General features: G+C 31.4%; 1 protein-coding gene across 3 annotated transcripts in view; it reads right to left on the bottom strand.

The window, feature by feature from the left end:
- Nucleotides 1–21602, bottom strand: part of LOC140441591 (uncharacterized) — an 803694-nt gene that overhangs the window by 301490 nt on the left and 480602 nt on the right. For all 3 annotated transcript variants that reach the window (XM_072532421.1, XM_072532420.1, XM_072532422.1), the window contains one exon: nt 5145–5245. In XM_072532421.1, the coding sequence (XP_072388522.1) occupies nt 5145–5245 (101 nt within the window). The remainder of the gene's footprint in view (nt 1–5144; nt 5246–21602) is intronic.

Below are 21602 nucleotides of genomic sequence, written 5' to 3'. Positions count from 1 at the left end.
TACTCCTTTGAAATCAAATACATTTCTGGAAAATCCAATATAGTGGCAGATGCTTTATCAAGGTTAGAAAATACATCACAAAAAGGGCAGCGAACAACAAAAATTGGATTAAATCAATTAGTAGAAAGTACTGGATTATATTCTAAAGAAAAAAGTATAAGAGATCAGATCAATTTGAGTGAAAAACAAAAAGTCCTTAAGAAAGATGGAGTTTATTATAAAATAATAAATGGCATAGAAGTATATGTAATAACTAGAACTTTAGCAAAGAAAATATTAAAAAATTTACATAACAATTATATGCATATTGGTTCAAGAAAGCTATGGATGCTATTTAGGGACAATTATTTTGCAAAGAATGACATAAGTATAGCAAAAGAAATTACTACCCAATGCCAAATATGTCAAATAAACAAAGAAAAGAATTTCAAAAACCAGAACACATATAGATCTAATGTTGTATACTATACACTGTATAACTAAATACAGTGTCCATGGATTTTATTTCAAATTTAGTTCCAAGTCCAACAGGAAAAAAGCATATACTAGTGATAGTTGATTTATATACAAAATTTATTAAACTATATCCCTGCTCAAGAACAAATGTTAAAACATTGAAATTATATATTAATCAATTTTTCGAAGAAATAGGATCATTTAGAAATTGCATAATAGATAATGCTACATATTTTAACAACCAAAAATTTCGGGCATTTTGTGAGAAAAAGGGAATCAACATTCATTTTACAAGTATCAGACATCCTCAGGCAAATCCTGCAGAAAGATATATTAAAGAAGTTATAAAATATTTAAGAATAATATGTCAAAATCAACATGAAACGTGGCAGCAACATATACCACAAGTAGAATATTTTTTAAATAATACACATAATTTAAATACAGAGGAAGTACCAGAATATTTAATGTTTGGCCATATAGGAAACAGAAAATGGATTAGTGAATATAATCAGGATATATTGGAACAAGTAATGCAGAAAGTGAATAACCGAATTAGGAGGAAAGCTGAAAAATATATCAGAAGACAAAATCGAAAAATAAAAAAACCAATCACATTTCAAAAGGGAGATAAAGTGTTAATTCGTTCACTTAGAAAAAATAATGTTAAAGAAAACCGTTGTAAGAAATTACAACCAATGTTTGAAGGTCCATACAGAATTGAAAATCAGAATGGACTAAATAGTTATGTGTTAATTGATGCAGAGAACAGACTAAGAGGCATGTTCCATATCAACGACATTTTTAAGTATTATGAAGAGAATAAATAATGTTTTCTATACTTTTAACATAAATAATAACAACTGTTACTGATATATCCATTTTATTCAATAGACTTGATTTGTTAAATAAATGGTAGATTTCATTATTGTGAATCAATTTGACATCATACTTGTAGTCTTGTACATATGGAAATTATTTTGTACCCTAAAAATCATAATTTGGGGTTAGATACAAAATTGATTTTATAAATGTCTTTCTAATATAATAAAGTGTAAAACTTACCAATTTATATGGATGAAAGCCTTTTGAATGGAAATAATTCCTAGATTTGTATCCTAACATCCATGGTAAAATGTAGTAAACACAAACATACAACACACAAACTTCCATTTGACATGACAGTTTGACATAGACAGCGAACAGGGATGTATTTAACACATTTTAAATAAAAAAAAAATGATTTATTAAATTTAATAAGACATGAGAAAATTAATATTTAAAAAAATAATAAGTAAATTATTTATTTTAAAAGAGGTTAGTCTTTGTATGTGGGTATATTTTATTTTATAAAAACCCTTAAAAGGGCAACATTACAAGCACGAACGTTTTCGGAACAACTGTTCCATCATCAGGTTAAAATGCCTAAAATAAGTATAAACCATTTAGTTACAACAAACGTGGTTTAAAATTTTGACTAAGGTTAAAAACAATAAAATGGTTATACTTACAGGTTAACATGCCTGAGCCACCAAAATATTTGGGTAAAAACCCTTTAAATTGAAAAATGTTACCGAAGAATGTACATGATGTTTATAATATTATATGATGTTTAATATTTTAATTAGATTTTACTTCAGGTAACATACACCCATGCTTAAGTGAGTTCCAGTGTCCGGAGAGTAAACCTCTTCAAACGGACTACGGTTGGCAACTGATTGATGAAATACTCATGAGCGGTGTCAGAAACAAAATGTCAATGAACCATGAAACAGTGTTAGTTAAACATTATATTACTACAGCCAAAAGATTAAAAAACTTTGATGATGTTAAAATGATAACAGTAATCCAGGTGTTGGAATTTAAAAATTTCTCTATAATTATTTAATATTGGATGTAAAAGATGTAAATTACTGGTGTTGTTGAAGGTCATGTTTAAGAAGATGACGTATGTATTAGGCAGCTTATTTTACTCTTTATCGTATGGAGTGTGGTCTAAAAGGTGTAATTTGTGAAGAATTAGCTGAAATATATGGAAATGTCCTTTTATGTTGCTAACATCTAGGACAAGGAAGAATAATTAGTATATATTTGTAGCTAATGTAAGACTTTTTTAAGTAGATGAAATTGTTTAATACTGCTAGTATCGTAAAAATTTTTTTAATATAAGTGAGTCCAATAGTTTGAGAAAAAATGATTGAAAATCTTCCGGCTGAAGGAATTAAAGTTATAATTTATGTGATTAAATTTAAAAATTTTATGGAAAGACTGAGATCCTCAGAGACCTGGCAGGAATAACAGTAAATGGAATGACTAAAGAATAAAGGGGAGGGGGTTAAAGGGAAATGAATGAGTTAATCAACAAAATTAGAGATGATAGAGGTCCTTCATGCTTAAAGCATCTAGCACCCTGAACAAAATATATTTTGGTTGTGTTAAAATCTGATACATGAAAGTTTGAAATTTTATTTGTGAGTATGGTGTACTAAGTTGTTGACTAAGAGAGGGGGGAGCAATGGTTGATTAAAGGTTTAGGTAAAGTGGGAGAAAGTGAATTCTGATGAATTGCTGGATTGTGTTTAAATGTTTACTGAGTTTGGAACTAATGGGTGGATGGTAGATATATGAAAAGACAGAGAACTAGCAAAAGAAAAAAGAATGGACAGGAATATGGTGCAAACGTGAAGATTGTAAAATAATGAAATAGTGAGGTATAAAAGATATGATGTTAACAATAGGGGGCTGAAAAATTCTTTTGGAGGGAGTGTTGTGACAGTAGTGTAGAGAGAATGGTTGTTTTTAAAAAACAATAATTGTTGAGAAGGATTAAGGTGTTGACATTTATAGAGGAAAGACAGATGAAGAAGATGGGGTAAATTTGAGAAGTGTGGGTTATGAAAAGAGTTGTCGGTGTAATGGTTGAAAGTCACGGTTGAAAGATACATGGCGATTAACGCAGTTGGGGCTTCTTTGCTTTTCCTTGACTATTTCCAAGTCTTCATATAAATCTAATTTTAGGAAATTTTTTTGGGGTATATTATGTAACAAAGAGACGTCTTCTGGTATGTTGAGGGTATGTTTATGTTGTGCAAGATGTTGTGAGAAGGTGGAAGTGTTCTCTTTTTTAGTGTGTTCTTGGGAACGGGAAGTTAGTGATCTACAGGTTCTACCTATATATGTAGTATCACAATCAGAGCACTGTAATTTGTAAACACCACTACGATCCATGTAGTTGATGCGATCTTTTGAATATTAACCAATTCAAAAGATCGCATTTAATTAATTAAAATTTAATTAAAATATTAAACATCAAATAATATTATCAACATCATGTACAATCTTTGGTAACATAATATATTTTAAAGGGTTTTTACCCAAATATTTTGGTGGCTCAGGCATGGTAACCTGTAAGTATAACCATTTTGCTTTTTTAACCTTAGTCAAAATTTTAAACCACGTTTGCTTTAATTAAATGGTTTATACTTATTTTAGGTATTTTAACCTGATGATGGAACTGTTGTTCCGAAAACGTTCGTGTTTTTAATGTAGCCCTTTTAAGGGTTTTTATAAAATATACCCATATACAAAGATTAACCTCTTTTTTTTAAGTTGTAATTATTTTCAAATATATATTTACCACAAATAAGTCCAATCATTAAGTAACACACATTAAAAACAGTCAATACTTTAAAGTAGAGAAAAACACTACAACTTAATTATTAACACTGTTAACAAACACAACTTTACAAATCCTCATTTAAAATGATTCTTTATATTTTTTCAGTAAAACTGATAAATAGAAAGTACGGATATTATCTAACTTAGATCGTTTGCATTTTTCCTAACTGAAATTGCCTGGTAGGTTCTTGAAAGGTAAACTTTATGCATTATGGCTCCCAAGACCGGTTTTATTTTGTCGGGAATGGGTTCATACTATAGATTAGATAAGATTAGATATTAAAAGTAGTTGGTTATTTTAATAAGTTATATACTAGAGAATTTAATAAAAATTATTTATGTGAGGGCATTTTTAAGAAATTAGCATATAATAATTGTAAAAAGTTGTATTTTAATGTTGTAAATATATTTAAGTGAGCCATGTGCATAGGCAACCAACTATACAGTAAGTGACAGAGGTACAAAATTTTGTTAATATAATTTAGTTAGTGTCATAACAATTTCAATTTTGCAGATAGTTTGTTTAAATTTTACATTGTCTATAGAATTTAATTAGTTTTATACGAATATCAATTTAAAGATAGTTTATTTTAAATTTACATTGGCTAGGTTAGATATATATGTGTGTTTCATAATAGTTATAATAAAGATAATTTAAAAAAGTACTTACAAACTAATTCTTTGAGAACCGCGATAAAAACCCTATATATTATATTATTAAAAATACTCATTGCTCATCATTCATATATATATATATATATATATATATATATATATATATATATATATATATATATATATGACCCCAGCTGAAGAATCTACCGACTTGTCTTACGAAAACTTCTCTTGAAATAACAAAAAGCACTTTCCAATTTCCAACCAATTTGCCTGAACTAAAACAACGAGCCCCCACGACACCCAGACCAACGAACGGCCGTTTTAATTAAGAAAATGAATAAAAAGGCTTACGATGAAAATTAAAAGCCAAAGAAAGAAATCAAAATACTTACTGCAGAGTAATTCCTCTTTGGGCTGGAAAAAACAATTCATTATCCCAAGTGCTTTCTTCTCCCACTTCGAAGTTAACACTAAAACATTCGCTACTCGATTTCTGAAACAAAAGAAGGGGCTGTTAATTTTCCAGTCATCGTCTAGGGTTTCTAATCAATATCAAATCGACAAAAAACATATTCTGTTAAAAAAATGTATACAATACTCTAATTTTTTCCATAGTCATTACCAAAATACAGAAAAATTTATTAAAAATATAATCGAGCGGTTGTATACAAATTTTCCTGTATAATAATGGCCCCGTGTTACCAAGGTTTTATTTTTTGTATTACATTACAAAATGCAGGTAATCACTAAAATTGTTTTGATAAACCGAATTTCATGTTATGATGGTAATAGTTTTTTATTGCTGACTAATTACTATTTTACATGGAGCATATTCGGATTTTTTTTTTGCTAATCCATTATATTCTGCTAAGATGGATTCCCAAATGAAGTATACTAGTAATATAGAAATTTTTAATAAAAAAACAACCAGGGTATGAAATTTATAATATACTAATACTGCCAAGGCATGACTTTCCGTGGTAAGAATCCGAATTGTTCTTCGGCTATTTCTGGAAGTAGACAGTTTTTTAGCAGTTCATTGATTATATGTAGCAGGATTTTGGTTGCATAAGGAATAAGGGCAATGATTCTATATTTGCTGCATCCTTATCATGTTACAGATATCCCGTATTATATCTATACCAATCTCGCTCGTTACTTTTAGGGTCTCCGCTATATGGTTTAGAGCCTTCTCTACTTTTACTCGTAAAATAATTGGTTCAGTCCCTTTAAATGCATGTTTTTTGTATTCTGTGACTGATGCATTTTGTCACTATTAACTGTCAAAATTTAGAGGTCCCTACTGAAAGACCTTATAGATTGCACAATTTTGATATTTTTCAAGAATATTGTTGCGTATTGCTCTTTCTTTGAGGTACAGTTTACTTGGACTGTCTTGCTTTAATTTATTTTCCTTCTTCATTTATGGAAACCGTTTAAACATCTTCTAGATAACTCTGTAGTATTCTTGAAGCGATTGTAAGATCTATAGTTAATAGTTATGTTTAGTATATTACATATACAGAGACGGCAAAAAAATCTTTACACAGTGAATAAAGCACATAAATCAGAATAATTGTTATTTAAATTTTACAAATTAATACTTGGTCATATCATCCTTGTAGTCGATCACAAGATGGATTCTCTTGGCTATGGATGAAGCAATGTTAAAGAAATATTCTTCTTCCATGGTCACCCACAACCTCTTCAACCCGTCTTTTAGCTGATTTATTTTGCTCGGTCGACACTCTTGAACCTTATTTTTCATCATATTCCAGGCGTTCTCGATAGGATTAAGGTTGGGCAAGTTAACTGGCCATTCCAATACGTTGTTATTGTGATCATTCAAGAACTTTGACCCTGTCTTAGCCTTATAAGCGGGGGCATCAACGTGCATAAAGAAGTCACATTCGTGAAGTTCCACAAGTTCAATAAATGTTGTTCTAGAACAGTCACATAGTTGCTTGCCCTCATTGTAACATTCTTTGGCATAAAATACAACCCTATCCTTTCTTTAGTTCCAGTAAACGCACTACATACCATTACACTTTCAGGGTGTTTAACGGTTTTAAGTGTGAACTTTGGATCGTATCTTGACGCGGTATATGGACGACGAACAAACTTGGAGCTTCCCCTTAGTAACCTTAACGTAATTTCATCACTAAACAAGACTTTTTTCCATTGTTAAGGTGTCCAATGCTGAAACCTTTTACAAAAATCTAATCTTTTTTCTTTCGGTGGCAGTTATGGAACGGTTCAACATTACTTCACGTCTGATGATGGTGTCAGTCCTAGATAATGTTTTTTTAGGAGCTCCAGAACAAGGTTTTCTTTCCGAAACAGTCCCTGAATGCAACGACGCAGCCGACCGTTTCAATTGCAACACGTACACAACCACCAGCGTATGAACCAAACACATAAAAGATTTGCGAATTAGACATGACACTAACGGATTTCAAAATTGACAGTTCTAGGTAAAACAGTGATTATTTTGAAATACAAAAGCCTAAAATAATTATACACGTTTAAATTTAAATAATACAAAACATATCACATAGGTAAATAATAATATTAATACATATTATATTATATATAATATTATATATACAGGTATGGAAATAATTTTTCGGAACATACGAATATCAATACAATAAGTAGATTTCTTGATTTGCAATTAACCAGTGTAAATTTCAAGATAACGTCGCGATGTGCCGTGTCTAATTCAATTGTTCGACTGGATATGCTGTACCCACTGAGTTCTCTGATTTGCAATTAACCAGTGTAAATTTCAAATATCAAGTCGGGATGTTTTAAAATTAATTTATTTGTTCGACTATAATCGACTTGTAATAAGGATTACAATGGAACAAATGAATTAATTTTAAAACATCGCGACGTTATATTTTAATTTACACTGGTTAATTACAAATCAGAGAACTCAGTGGGTACAGCATATCCAGTCGAACAATTGAATTAGACACGGCACATCGCGACGTTATCTTGAAATTTACACTGGTTAATTGCAAATCAAGAAATCTACTTATTGTATTGATATTCGTATGTTCCGAAAAATTATTTCCATACCTGTATACAATATTATATATAATATATATAATATTAAATACAAAAGGAACATTTTTATTCTCGAGAGAGGAAGAGAGAGAAAATATATCTTCTGTCTCTTTCTTACTCATTATCTTACATATGTAATGGTTTCACAGATTCACTCTCATGCAAATTTCCAACGCCGACCGTGCGTATAGAAGTATAACTTCAAAAGAATAGATGCCTTTGAGATGTATATATACAGACGAATGTTAGGAATTCCATGGGTACAAAGAATTACTAATGTTGAGGTACTTTGTCGCATGTGTAAACAAAAAGAATTACTAAGAATAATCAAAGACTGGAAAATGCAATACTTGGGTCATGTGTTGAGAGGCGAAAGATACGAATTACTTAAAGTTATACTGGAAGGAAAAGTAGGTACAGGGCAAAAGATTAGTAGGAAGACGCCAGAACTCGTGGCTGAAAGACCTGAGGAGATGGTTCGACCGCTCATCCGCAGAAATCTTTCACGCAGCAGTTTCCAAAACTACAATTGCCATTTGGATCGCCATCCTTCGAAAGGAGACGGCGCCATGAGAAGAACACATTAATATTGCGAGATTTTTTTTTGTTTTCATATGTTACTCCAGTCGTCAGAGACGAAAATGCCGCTGAACCTCTAAAAATCATACGAACAAGCTGAATTTTGCCAAAAATGTCAATTTTAGGACGCTAATAAAGATGCAGAAAGTTTACCACATTTACCCCCAAGCTTTCCCCTAAAACCCCCCACGTAGAGGATAAAAAACAGAAAAAAATCGATTTACCAAGAATCTGCACAACAGAAAAAAATGTTTCAAATAAAAAATGTAGCTAAGATAATGTTGAACAAAAACGTTTATTAGCAGTTTTTGTGTAGAATAAACCATTCTCTCAGAAACAACGATTGAAGTGATCGCCGATTCCGAATGTCAGTTACCGGCGCGAAGTCAATGCTCAATAAAATTTGTATCAGCTCGACGCAAAAATTAAATATCGTTTGATCCGAGTGTCCTTTCAAAAAAAATCAAGATGTGTTTTAAGGGTAAAGAGTGCCGCTTTCGTATAAAATTTTTGTGTTTTGCCGAAAATGAACTCAGTTTTTATAAAGGTGTTAAATAAATAAATGTTGTGAATTTTTACCATTTTCTATGATTCTTATGAGTTCTATACTATCCCTTTCATTGACCGACCATTATGGAGTATACACAACTAGAATCTAATCTTCAAAACCTATAGCATGAAGTTTCAGTTTTGAGTTTGAAAAGAAAGAAAGAAAGAAAGAGAAAAATTTGTCATCATACTTACATTCCATAAATATACTAAATAAATTATACAACTTTAAATTGTACTACGCCAATGACCCTTTGAAGTTGAGGCATAAATAAAAAAACATTACGGAAGAAAATGAACACCTACAGGAAACGCGTAGAAAAGCCTTTACAGATAAAAGCCAGAACTCTAACGGTGCCATCGAAGGAAGAACAGGAGCCCACTTACATTTGTTGACGTAAGAAATGCCATACATAAAAACCAAAGCTAACTAAGCAATAGTCCTGGCATAAAAAGACCTGGAGGCCAAATTCAGTTAAAGACTTGACAACAAATTAAACCGATAGTAGGGACTTAAAAATGTGGAGTGATAAAGACTTAGTACTTACAGATACTTGTATTACCATTTGTACCATTTCGATGTTATTGTCAATGTATATGTTTATTTTTAAATATAATCCATGCTAGCACACTTGTAATAAATTTCCGTCTTTGTTGTTTATTACTGAATTTTTTTAAGTGTAAACATAAAAAAGGCTTATTTCACGAGGGACTAATATGTAAATAAAAACACTGTTTTATTAAATTACCCACAAAACATACGCCCGACACTCAATATCGCTAATTGAGCACTTGTTTTAAATTAAAAGGAAATTACTAAAGTAATTTACTTAACGCACCCCATCAACTGGATGTTTTTAGTTTAATTTTTTTCTAGTTTGTTCTCATTAATGTAAAAAGCCCTGTTGGTCGCGTTACGTTGGTGTGAGAGAGTAATTATTATAGGAACACCTACGGATAAACGGTACATTAGGGATTAAACGCTTGCGTTTGTTGTAAAATTGTCGGGCAATGGTAGTAGTGCACCGATGACAAAACAAAGGGGATCAACACGGATAAACATAAACGGTGTTGCAATGCTGATGGGCACAGAATTTTTTATAAAAACACAAGCCAATAAAAAAAAACCGTTAATATCTTACCTAATTTAATTTGCTTGTATCATATCAAAATATGGTAATAAAGTTGATGTGATTCACTAATTTTTCACATTTTAATACTAAAATATTGAGTTTTCAGCTCTACTACAAATAAAATATCAGAGAACCTATAAAACGGAGAGAAATAAAACGCGTAGAGAAAAATAAAGAACAAAATATAACAGTGGTTACAGCATAAAATTAGAACACAAGCTATAAAAATCTTAAGAATGAAGAAAAATCAAACTTAGAAGTAACAACACAATTTAAGAGTAACCACATACACATAACAGTTTTATATATAGGTCAGCTCAATAGACCTTAGAGGCCAGATGTTTTAATATTTTTCTTACATTTATTTATGTCCTGTGCTTAGTGTATCAAATGTTGTATCACCGACAATTGCATATTTTCTTTTAACGAATCTTTCGGGGACTGTCCCCTTTTTCTTTTTGAATTAGCCTTAAAATTTATTAATTCTTCGGGAAGTCTTTCCTCTTTCATTTCAGCTATTTAACGGAATCATTCATATTTTGAAATTTTAGCCAGTCTCTTTATTTTTGGTTGTCTATTCGCATTTATTTATTATTGGTTGCTGTTTGCCGGACGTCCTTCTCTTTAAACTCTTTATATTCTTTCTTTCGCTCCCATCTGTCGAATTTTGGCTACATAATATTACGTTTTTCTGTGGATTCAGGGATTCAATGAAGCAAACGCAGTTTAACTAACTTTATTTTAACTCACTCAACTATAAAAAAAAACTCACTAAATTACATCGGATCGCTTTACAAAACACTTCGCTAATCTGATAAAACTACACTTTAAAGGCCGGCTACGCACCAAACATCTATTCTAGAAATAGTTGGCTGGTCGAGATGTGCGATTCGTGAAATTCCAGAAAGATACCGATACAGAAGTTCGAGAACAGTGCTGACAAAGTGGTTAATTCAGCTTCTAGAATTACTCTTAAGCCAGGACCACAATTAGGGTGTTGTTAGGACTCATAACAATATCTTTATTAAATATTCAGGTGTGGCTTGTGTAAAATACCGTACATTGGATAACTGTTGTATATATTTGTAGTATTACCGGATGTTTTATTTGATCCTTACTACTATCAGTTAGTGTTATACATACGTTTAAGTATGTAGTACATTTTTAGTTTATACTACCTGGCTTTCCGCTCTAATCTATTTAGGATTTTGGTACTTTGCTTGAGATTAAGACAGGATCATCCGTATATGCTCCATGTTGGTGTCTATAAGAATATTTTAAGCCTTTCGTGTGGATATTACTTGTTAAATTTTCTTTAAGATAAAAATTGAAAATACACTTGATAGATTACCATCTTGTCGTTGGCCTCTGTTGGTAATAAAACTGTTTAAGTCCTTCTTCGCAGGTAAATAATGGTAATCCAAAAACTATATAGCAACAAAACCAACAGCGGCAAAATTGAACTGGAAATAACGTTGCAAACGCTGCAGGATGTAAAGGCATTCTTGTCAATAAAAAACCACAAAGCCCCGTGCCCAGATGGCATTCTTGCAGAACTACTAAATAAAGGGTAGAACAACTTAGATATAGAAATATTGATTTAGCGCACGTAAATGACATTCAAAATCTCCGGTGGCTTCAAGCGTTGTTTCTGAGAGAACGGTTCATTCTACACAAAAAGTGCTTATAAACATTCTTGTTAAAAATTATCTCAGCTATATTTTTTATTTAAAACATTTTTTTCTACGGCGTACATATTTTTGGTAAATCGATTTTTTTTCGTTTTTACGCCCCTACGAGGGGGCTTTTAGCGGGAAGCCCGAAAGTAAAAGTGGTAAACTTTTTTGTATCTTTTTGGGGTCCCAAAGTTAATATTCTCGGCAAAATTTAGCTTTTTGTAGAAAGTACAACTGCTTTATTTCGGGTTCTTCCGGTGATCACGATATCATTAGCATATGCTATTATTTGAATACATCTGATATATTTCGTATATGCTAAGTTTATTTCCAAATCTCTTATAACTTTTTCTAACGCTAGATTGAACAGTGTGCATGAAAGCGCATCTCCTTGACGTAGTCCTCTGTTAGTTGTAAATGGATCTAAAAGACCTCCTGTTACTTGCACTTTACATTCAAGTTTTTTCATTGTCATTTTAATTATTTCTACCAATCTTTTGGTATTCCAAATTCGAGCATAGCCGAATATAATTGGAGTTTGTCAACAGTATCGTAAGCAAACTTAAAATCTACGAAGATGATATGGCAGTCTATGTCTCATAAATTTCTTCTTTTTCTGCGTCCTAAAAAAGTATATACGCTGTGAAAAATTAGTGGTAAAAATGGAAGCCTCCAGTAAACGGGAAAAATTAGCACAGACCAAATCCAAATATCCAAATCTATCTAGAGATCCACATCTCTAGTGTAAGGAATAGACGTGTGTAAATTCTGCTCCATAATAATTTCAATTTTTGGTTATTGTGAGTCGATAATTTTGCTGATTTTGCGTGCAGTGTGTAATAGAAGAATAAAAGTGTTAATGGTAATTATAGCAAAGACATTGGAAGAGAGGTAAGTGCATAACCTCGATAAATTTAGGAAGGCGAAGGAAATTTTATTTACTCTCAACACAAAAAACTAAAAACAAAACCGGCCCAGGTAATTATAAACGCTAATATAGTTTTAAAAGATAGAGGTGGGCGTTGCCACATCAAACCGTTCCAAAGTAACTGACAATTATTTTAATTGAAAATTAATTTATTCAGGAAGAAAACGTGAAAATAAACTACTACAAGCTACTGCTTGAGAGAGCATCTTCCTTCGACGCGTTGAGTGGGGAGGTTGGCTCTATCGCGAGTAATAGCAGTAGAAATATGGATTCAGATGATAATACATCCGATGACAATCGGAAAAGAAATAGAGAAGAAGAGGGACTGTTATTTGGTCCCAGTAAAAAAGTACAAAGAAGTCCAGTTAAAAGTTAGAAAGATGATAACAAAATAGATCAAATACTAAATATGATAAAAAATTTAACAAAAGAGTTACAAAAATTAAAAACTGATATAAAAGAAGTAAAAACGGAACAAAAACAATACAGAGAAGAAATGAGGGAACTCAAAACTGAACTAGCAGAACTAAAACAAGAGAATAGTGAAATCTGGAAAGAAAATGAACAAATCAAAAAGGATCTGAATGAGACGAAAGGACGCCTTGAAAGGCTGGATAGAATAAGAAAAGAAAATAATGTGATAATACAGGGAATGACAATAGAAACTGGAGATAGAAGAATACTAAAAGAAGTAATAGAAAAATTTTATGACAAAAGAGCTAAATATTACCGTAAATATAGAAGAAGCAGTGAAACTAGGAGATAAAACATGTTTAGTCAGACTGCCAAACAAAGAAGAAAAAACAAAACAGTAATTTTAAAAAAGTGAAAAAAGAAAAAATATATATATAAACAATGATCTAACGACAGAGGAATTACAAATACAGAAGGAAATACGAAGAATAGCAAAAGATGAAATAAAGAAAGGTAAACGTTTTCAAATTAAAGCCAACAAACTTATAATAGATGGTCTAGAAAGGAGATGGAATAGAAATACCAACCAGCTGGAGGACCATCATGGAGGTGGTTCAAAAAACTAGCAAGGCATGAGACGATGCATTATTCGTTGACGGACGAGGCAAAGAAACAGGAAATGACTGCAGATAAACCCGGGTACAACAAAAGTGAAATAAAGAAAGATAGACAAGAAAACAACAATAAAAGACGAAGACAACAGAACAAAAAAAAAATAAAGAGTTGAAAATAAGCACATGGAACATAAGAACTATGCCAGCTCCAGGAAAAATGCTAGAAATAGAAAAAGAACCCAAAAAGTATAAAATAGATATTGCAGCACTGCAAGAATTACGCTGGGAGGGACAGGGACAGATTGATAAACAAGACTTTACAATGTTATATTCAGGAGGAAAGAAGCAAGGGCAAAATGCGTGGGATTCATGATACTAAGGCACCTCAGAGAGAAAATTATAAATTTTAAGCCAATATGCGAAAGGATGGCCTATGTTAGAGTCAACAGCAAACCATTTAATATATCGGTCTTGAATTTATACGCCCCCACAGAAACAAGCAATGCAGACGAAAAAGAAATCTTTTATGATAGGGTCAAAGAGGAGACAGAAAAAATACCCAAAGAAGATGTCATATTTGTACTAGGAGACCTCAACGCCCAGATTGGAAAAGAGGACTTTTTACAACAAATTGCAGGAAAGCATACAATACACGAAAACACGAATGACAATGGGCAAAGACTATGTAACCTAGCAACAAGAACAAATTTGTTATTAAGCTCAACAAAATTTGAACAACCTAAAATACATAAGGTAACATGGAGGTCACCAGATCAGAAAACATATAGTCAAATTGATCACATAATGATTAATAAACGAAAACAATCGTCAATAAAAGATGTAAGAACGTTCAGAGGTGCGTGTGCAGATTCAGACCACTACATGGTCACAGCCACTATAAGACAACAAGTTAAAATTGAAACAAAACAAAAAACCAACATAAAAAGTGGAATGTCAATAAAATGAGTAATGAAGAAGTAAGAAAAAAATATGAAGAGGCAGTAACAGTTCAAATAAAAGAGAAATATAAAGCAGAAGATATAAACACAGAATGGCAGACGATCAAAAAATCAATAGAAGAAGGTGCAAATATGCAGATAGGTAAAAGTCTGGCTAAAACAAAAAACGGATGGTATAACCAAGAATGTAGAGAAATAACAGGAAAAAAAGTGCAAGCCAGAAATAAATGGCTAACAACAGATAAAGAGGAAGACGGAGAAGAATATGAAAAATTAAGAAGAAATGCTAAGAAAGTGATAAGGCAAAATAAAAGAAGATGGGTAGACAAAAAAATGCAGGAAAGAACAAACGGAAATACGAAAAGGTTTTACAAAAAGATTAAAGAACAAAACAAAAAATACAAGGGCAAAACAAACGGAATAAAAAATAGAGAGGGAATAGTGATAATAGAAGACCAAGAATATAAGCAAGTATGGAGAGATTACTACAGAGAGCTCTTGACGGAGGAAACAACAGAAGAAGAAATGCATAACGAGGAGGAAACGGTGCACGAAGAAGAAGCAGATGAAGTAGATGAAGTAGACATCGAAATTTCAAAAGAACCAACATTAAAGGAATCGGATGAAGTAATACAGAGAAGCAAAAATGGAAAAGCCCCTGGTAAAGATGGAATTAATATGGAACTAATAAAATACGGGGAAAGGGAACTAATAGGAAAAATACTGGCACTATTGAAAAATATATGGAAAGAAGAGAAAATGCCAGGGTACTGGGAGGTAGGGCAGATCATAACAGTACATAAAAAGGCAGACCAACAAATCTGTGAAAATTATAGAGGAATAACGTTACTAAATACAGCATATAAAATGTTGACATCAATAATAAAAAAAAAATTATCAAAGATCACAAAGAAGACAGTAGGACAGTACCAATGTGGATTCACAGAAGGAAGATCTACAATAGATGCAATACACACAATAAACCAAATAATGGAAAAAGCAAACGAGTATAAATTAGAATTGGAAATGTTATTCATAGACTTCAAACAGGCATTTGATTCGATTAAAAGGAACGTATTAATGATAGCACTTAAAAAATTAAAAATTCCACATAAACCCAGAAAATTAATAGAAATGACAATGAGAACTACAAAAATAAGCATAAAGACACAAAGAGGAGAGACAGAGGAATTCATTATAAATAAAGGGATAAAACAAGGAGATGCCTTATCAACAAGCTATTTAATCTAGCATTAGAATATGTACTACGAAATATAAATAAAGGAAATCTCAGAACAAGAGGTGGTCAAATAATTGCATATGCAGACGGTATTGCTATTATTGCAAAGAACACAAAAATAATGAAAGAAATGCTAGACGAAATAAGAGAGAAAGAGGAGGTAATGGGGCTAAGATTAAATCAAGAAAAGACAAAAATATTAAGATTAGGGAAAAAACCAATAAAAGAAAAAATCAAAATAGGAAGTTCTGACTTTGAAGAAGTAGAATACTTTAAATACCTAGGAGTTACAATAAGTAAATAGGGAGAAAGGAAATCCGAAATGAAAGAAAAAATATTAGCAGCGAATAAAGCTTATTTTGCAAACAAAAGATTACTTAAAAGCAAAACACTGACTAAAAAAAGTAAGATGAGCATTTATAACACCATAATTAGGCCAATATTATTATATGCAGGAGAAACAATGACGATGGTTAAAAAAGATAAAGAAGACTTAAGAATAGCAGAGAGAAAGATTATGAGAACCATACTAGGACCAATCATAACAGAGCAAAATGAATATAGAAGCAGAACAAATGCAGAAATTAAGGAAGAACTTAAGGAATGCAGAGTTAAATGGTTAGCTCACATTTGGCGAGCAGGCGATGAGGCAGTGACATACGCAATGATAGAATGGAATCCAGGAGGAAAAAAGAGAAGGGGAAGACCGAGATCAAAGTGGCTGCAAGAAGTTGAAGAAGACCTCCAAAGGGCAGGAGTCAGAGAATGGAGAGGAAGAACTAGAGATAGGAAAAAATGGAGAGATATTGTCAAGAAGATAAGATAAACAAAAAAGACTGATCCACTTAAGAAATAGGATCTAGAAAGCATTTGCGGTTTAACCCCACATTGGGGTGTATAGCCATTATATATATATATATATCTAGAGATCCTCCTTCAATGGAATTATTTAAGGCCGCTTTGGAATATGCACAGAATGTGCACTTTAGAAAAACAGCCAGAGTTAACTGAGTTTCCTTTATGGGAATAGAATGTCTTCTTGTCTTTTTTAGTATGACGTCAACAAAATTACACAATTCGTTAAAAGGTACAAAATTGTTAGTCTTAGAACGGAAATTCTACGGACTATCTATTAGTCCGTAAGTATTAAAAAGAAAAAATGACAGCTAGAATGAAGAAGATAGGTATAACAAAACATCACTTATACAGTATATGTAGAAGACCCGCGATGAAGTACTGAAAGACTCCCCAATAAAATCTTTTGTTAAACGCTAGATTAGTAAGTTATCCAAGAAAAAGATCGATGGATGTAGTCAAAAGTGATTTACATACGTAAGATGGAAGTACAACAAGAAAGGAGAAAACTAGAATTGCAGAGAGCTAGAAGAAGAAGAGAAAACTCTACTGAAAGGAAAGTGGTTATTTGTTTTATTTATTATATTATAACCTCACTTTATACTGGAGTCATGGCTAACCGTTGTTGCAAAAGGCTATTTTAAGACATTTTGTAAAATATTTACTTAACTTTTTGGTAAAAACTAGCTAAATGGCTCTATTATAATTTTTGTGAAAATTATGTGCCAATGTAATAGAGCTTCTTTGACATCCCATATCGCTATTATATTTATATCGCTACATAAAGCTATCAAAAGCTTCTTAGTAGTCAACGTTTCTTATGTAATATAATTGTAGTTGCATCGATCTACGTTTGTGGTAATTTCAAAACCTTGTGTATGTGGCACTTCCCTGGTAAGTTTGCACAAACTTACCAGGGAAGTACTATACAAAATCCAAATTAATTGCCACTTTTTAATGAAGTGATCCATTTTAATTATGCCTAATTTGTCTTTTAATTTAACATATTTTTAATAAGATATTTTTTTAAATCTTTGGTTTCTTATTTATTTCTAACATTTATTCATCATTTTTTTTCTACAAAATATTTTCCGAATGAGAAAGCTTCTAAATAAAAATGTTAACTAATCCTTAATTAAAACAAAATGCAGGTCTATCTTAATTAATTTCTGACAGACCGAAACAAAACGTGAAAAATACCCTGCCCGTCATATCGTAATTTCGGCACAAGTCCGCAGATGTGTGGGGATCAAAAGCATCATCAATCCATATTAAAACTAAATTACAAGATGAAATGAAAGTAAACGAATATAACGTTTGATAGCGAAAAAATCAAATGCGGTTCGAATTGCTACGAATTGGCTGGGGCAGCAGATATATTAATCAGTTCTTTGTTAGAAGTACAGCAAAACGAAGAGGTAAAAATCGAGCTATATTTCTTGTAGATTCTTTATTATATTACTAAATTAAAATCGTCAAACAAAGCAGATTATGTACATTTTATATCTAATAAATTTTTTGTTTGACCAAGAAATCCATAATTAGCCCAAGATATGACGGTTTTCTGCTTAGAATTATTTTTATATGCATGGATTTGCTTGAAATTTTGACAGTAGGTTGAAAATAGCTAAAACCTACCCGATGGCAATGTGTGCTTTTTCTCTGGGGGTAGTTTCCCACCAACTCAACGGTGTAAAAAGTTTATCTAAAATAAATATGGTAATCGCTAGAATAGTGAATTTTAAGACAAAAATGTTCGTTTTTTTCGAAAAGTCAATATTTTTAAAACGGTTTTCGCGAATAACTCCAAAAATTTTAATTTTATCAGGTAAATCGGGTTTATCTAAATAAACAAAAATAAAATCTTTAATAAAAAACTGCCTTTTTGTATTCTATTATTTTTCTGTATCTTCTTTTGTTGTTGAGTTATTTTGAAAAACCTAGGATTTTTTGAGAAATAATGTCTTCACTTTAAAACTAAAAGTTTTAAACCAATTAAGTTTCTAGAATGTAATATTTGCATATAGATAAAGCAAATTGTAAATGAACAACAAATAGTTTCACTAGGGTAGTTTTGGCGGTATTGCGTTTGTTACTTTTTGAGTAACAATAAATATAAGCGGACTCTATTTTAGTTATGAGTTACCCCAATTTTCAAGCAAATCGCTTTTACCAGTGGTCTGTTGTATTCACCCAACCCACCCTATAGTTCGGACATAGCACCAAGTGATTATCACTTAGTCGCAAAGTTAAAAGAACACTTGGGTGTAAAGCTCGGATTTATAGGCAATAAAAATTGAAGAAAAAGGCGCCTATATAGTTAAAGATTTTTATTAAAAAAGGCAGGAATATTAACATTTAGGCAAAATATAGGCAATAAAGGAATATAACTTATTATTTATTGTACAAAGTGAATTAACGTAATATGACCTTAAGGCAGGTATATTTACACATCATAATCATAACATTAGTATAAATAAACTAGTAACTAAATAACTGTAAATTAATAATTAAACATTGTAACCACTTAAAATTTTATCATTAATAGAAACAACTAAATGTTTTTCAATATTTTCGGTCTTAAAACTATGTCTTCGATCACTTAAAATTAATTTGTACATTGAAAACGAACGTTCGACATCAACAGTTGTAATTGGAGCATATTTCAGAGCGGATAATAAATCTGGCATAATTTGAAAATCTCGGAAAATGTCCCATTCAAAACTTTAGCAACATTAGATAAAAACGAAAAACCTTCATTCTTGTCGAAAACATATTTCATTTTTTTTTTAAATTAATTGACCGTTACTTCCAGGTACCGATTTAATTTTTATCTTTAAATTATCTATTAATTTTACTGACTCACATAAATTTATCTTTTGTTTTTCTAATAAGGTAATTGTGGTAACTATTAATTTATAATTGTCATTGATATAAGCGAGTTCCTGTTTCAATTTGGGATTTTTTAATATTTTTTTTTGCTTCTCGAATGGCTTCGGAAATATCATCATCAAATTCTGACATAACTAATTCTATTTCATTGCAGTGTTCAAAGTAAAAAAACTGCTTCGAGCCAGGTTCCCCACCTTGCAATTACTGATTTAGGTGGCAAAGGGACACCGGGAAGTCTTTCTTTATATATTTTCACCCTTAAGGGAGCCTTTACAAAAACTTTTTTCATAAAATTTATAAAATTATTTACCAACGGAAACAGATTTCTTATTTCTTCAGCAATTCTATTTAACCCGTGGGCTACATAAGTGCAATGCATTAAATTAGGATACAAAATCTTTAAATTAACGGCAGCTTTTAACATATATGCCGCAGCATCTGAAAGCATTAAAACTATTTTATTCACTGGTATAGCGTTGGGTAAAAAGAGGTTTGTTAAACTATCTTGTATAAATCGACTTGTTGTTAAATTGTTTGTTTTTTCCAATTCTTTTTTAACGGCAACTAAATAAGGTTTTCTCGCAAAGTTTTCGTTCAAAATTCCAATCATTAAATTAGCTATATACCTGCCGCATACATCTGTCAATTTTTGAAATACATTCCACATAACATTTTTCCACAGTATGTTTTCTCAATGTACTCTCGTCTGGTAAGGATTTATTAAGATATTTTTCGAAAAAGCATTTAAAACTAGGATTATTAACTTTATATAGAGGAATGTTGGATGCAATCATCATCTGGCATAAATCAAATTTAAATGCGTCTTCCTCCTTTTTTTTTTGAACTGCTTAAACTATCCCGCAGAGATATTTGGGCTAACTTAGAGGAATTTAATTTTTCCAAATTACGTTTATGAAGTGGGGTTCCACAATGCTGGTCAATAAAGTACTTTTTTCTACTTGAAATCTGAGAATTAAAAAAAAATAATTAGAATTCTAAAACCGCTTTAGAATTTAGTTATGTTGTGGGACGAGAAAAAAAGAAAAAAAATAAAACTTACCGATTTGCCGCATGGTTTACAAAATCCTCCATCTCTTTCTGGGGAAAGTTCCGAATAAGGTGCGATCCATAGCCTTAATTTAGATGTCGTCTTTTTACACAAATGTCTAAAACGTTTTAAAACGTGTTCTTTGCTTATTGGTATACGCAACAAAACTAAACTAGGATATAGCAATTTGTGACTAAACTCTGATACAGTAACCGACTGTACAACTGATAATAAACTAATAAAGCTTACGGATTTCCAAATAGTTAACCCTCAAGTCTCGATCAGGTACATTTTCCTAGAAATCTGTTATATAAACAAACCATTGATATTTTATTATTGACCCAAAATTTTATTATAGAATGGTTTAGTAATAGAATAATATCATGAGTAGTACCATGGAATTTTAAAAAAAGGCACAAATAGGCGGAATTTACGAAAAAAGGCAAAAAGTGCAAAAAACAATTATAATAGGCAAAATAGGCAAAAAAGGCATTTTGCCTATAATCCGAGCTTTACTTGGGTGAATTACGCTTCAGTACCAATGATGAAGTCAATGAAGAGATTACTCGAAGTATTGGCGGTAGGATTTTATAACATGGGGATAGAAAAGTTGGAGTATCGTCTGCAAAAGTATTTTGACAGAAACAACGATTATGTAGGAAAATAGCGTAAGTTTTAAGTTTGAAAATAATTTATAACACTAAGAACAAAAATAAAGCTGTCTATTTTCCAACTTATGGGAACCTTATTTTACGAATGGCCCTCGTATTAAGTTTACTGCAATAATAAAAAATAAATATCTTTGTTTTATAGGCTTAATTTTATATAGTAACAGTTTTTACTAAAATCTAAAATTTTCGAGTTATTCGCGAAAAACATGCTTTCTTGACG

The sequence above is a fragment of the Diabrotica undecimpunctata genome, chromosome 5, assembly GCF_040954645.1.
Source record: "Diabrotica undecimpunctata isolate CICGRU chromosome 5, icDiaUnde3, whole genome shotgun sequence".
Taxonomy (NCBI): Eukaryota; Metazoa; Arthropoda; class Insecta; order Coleoptera; family Chrysomelidae; genus Diabrotica; species Diabrotica undecimpunctata.
Note: the sequence above shows the minus strand (reverse complement) of the source record. Positions and strands in the feature narration are given on the sequence as shown.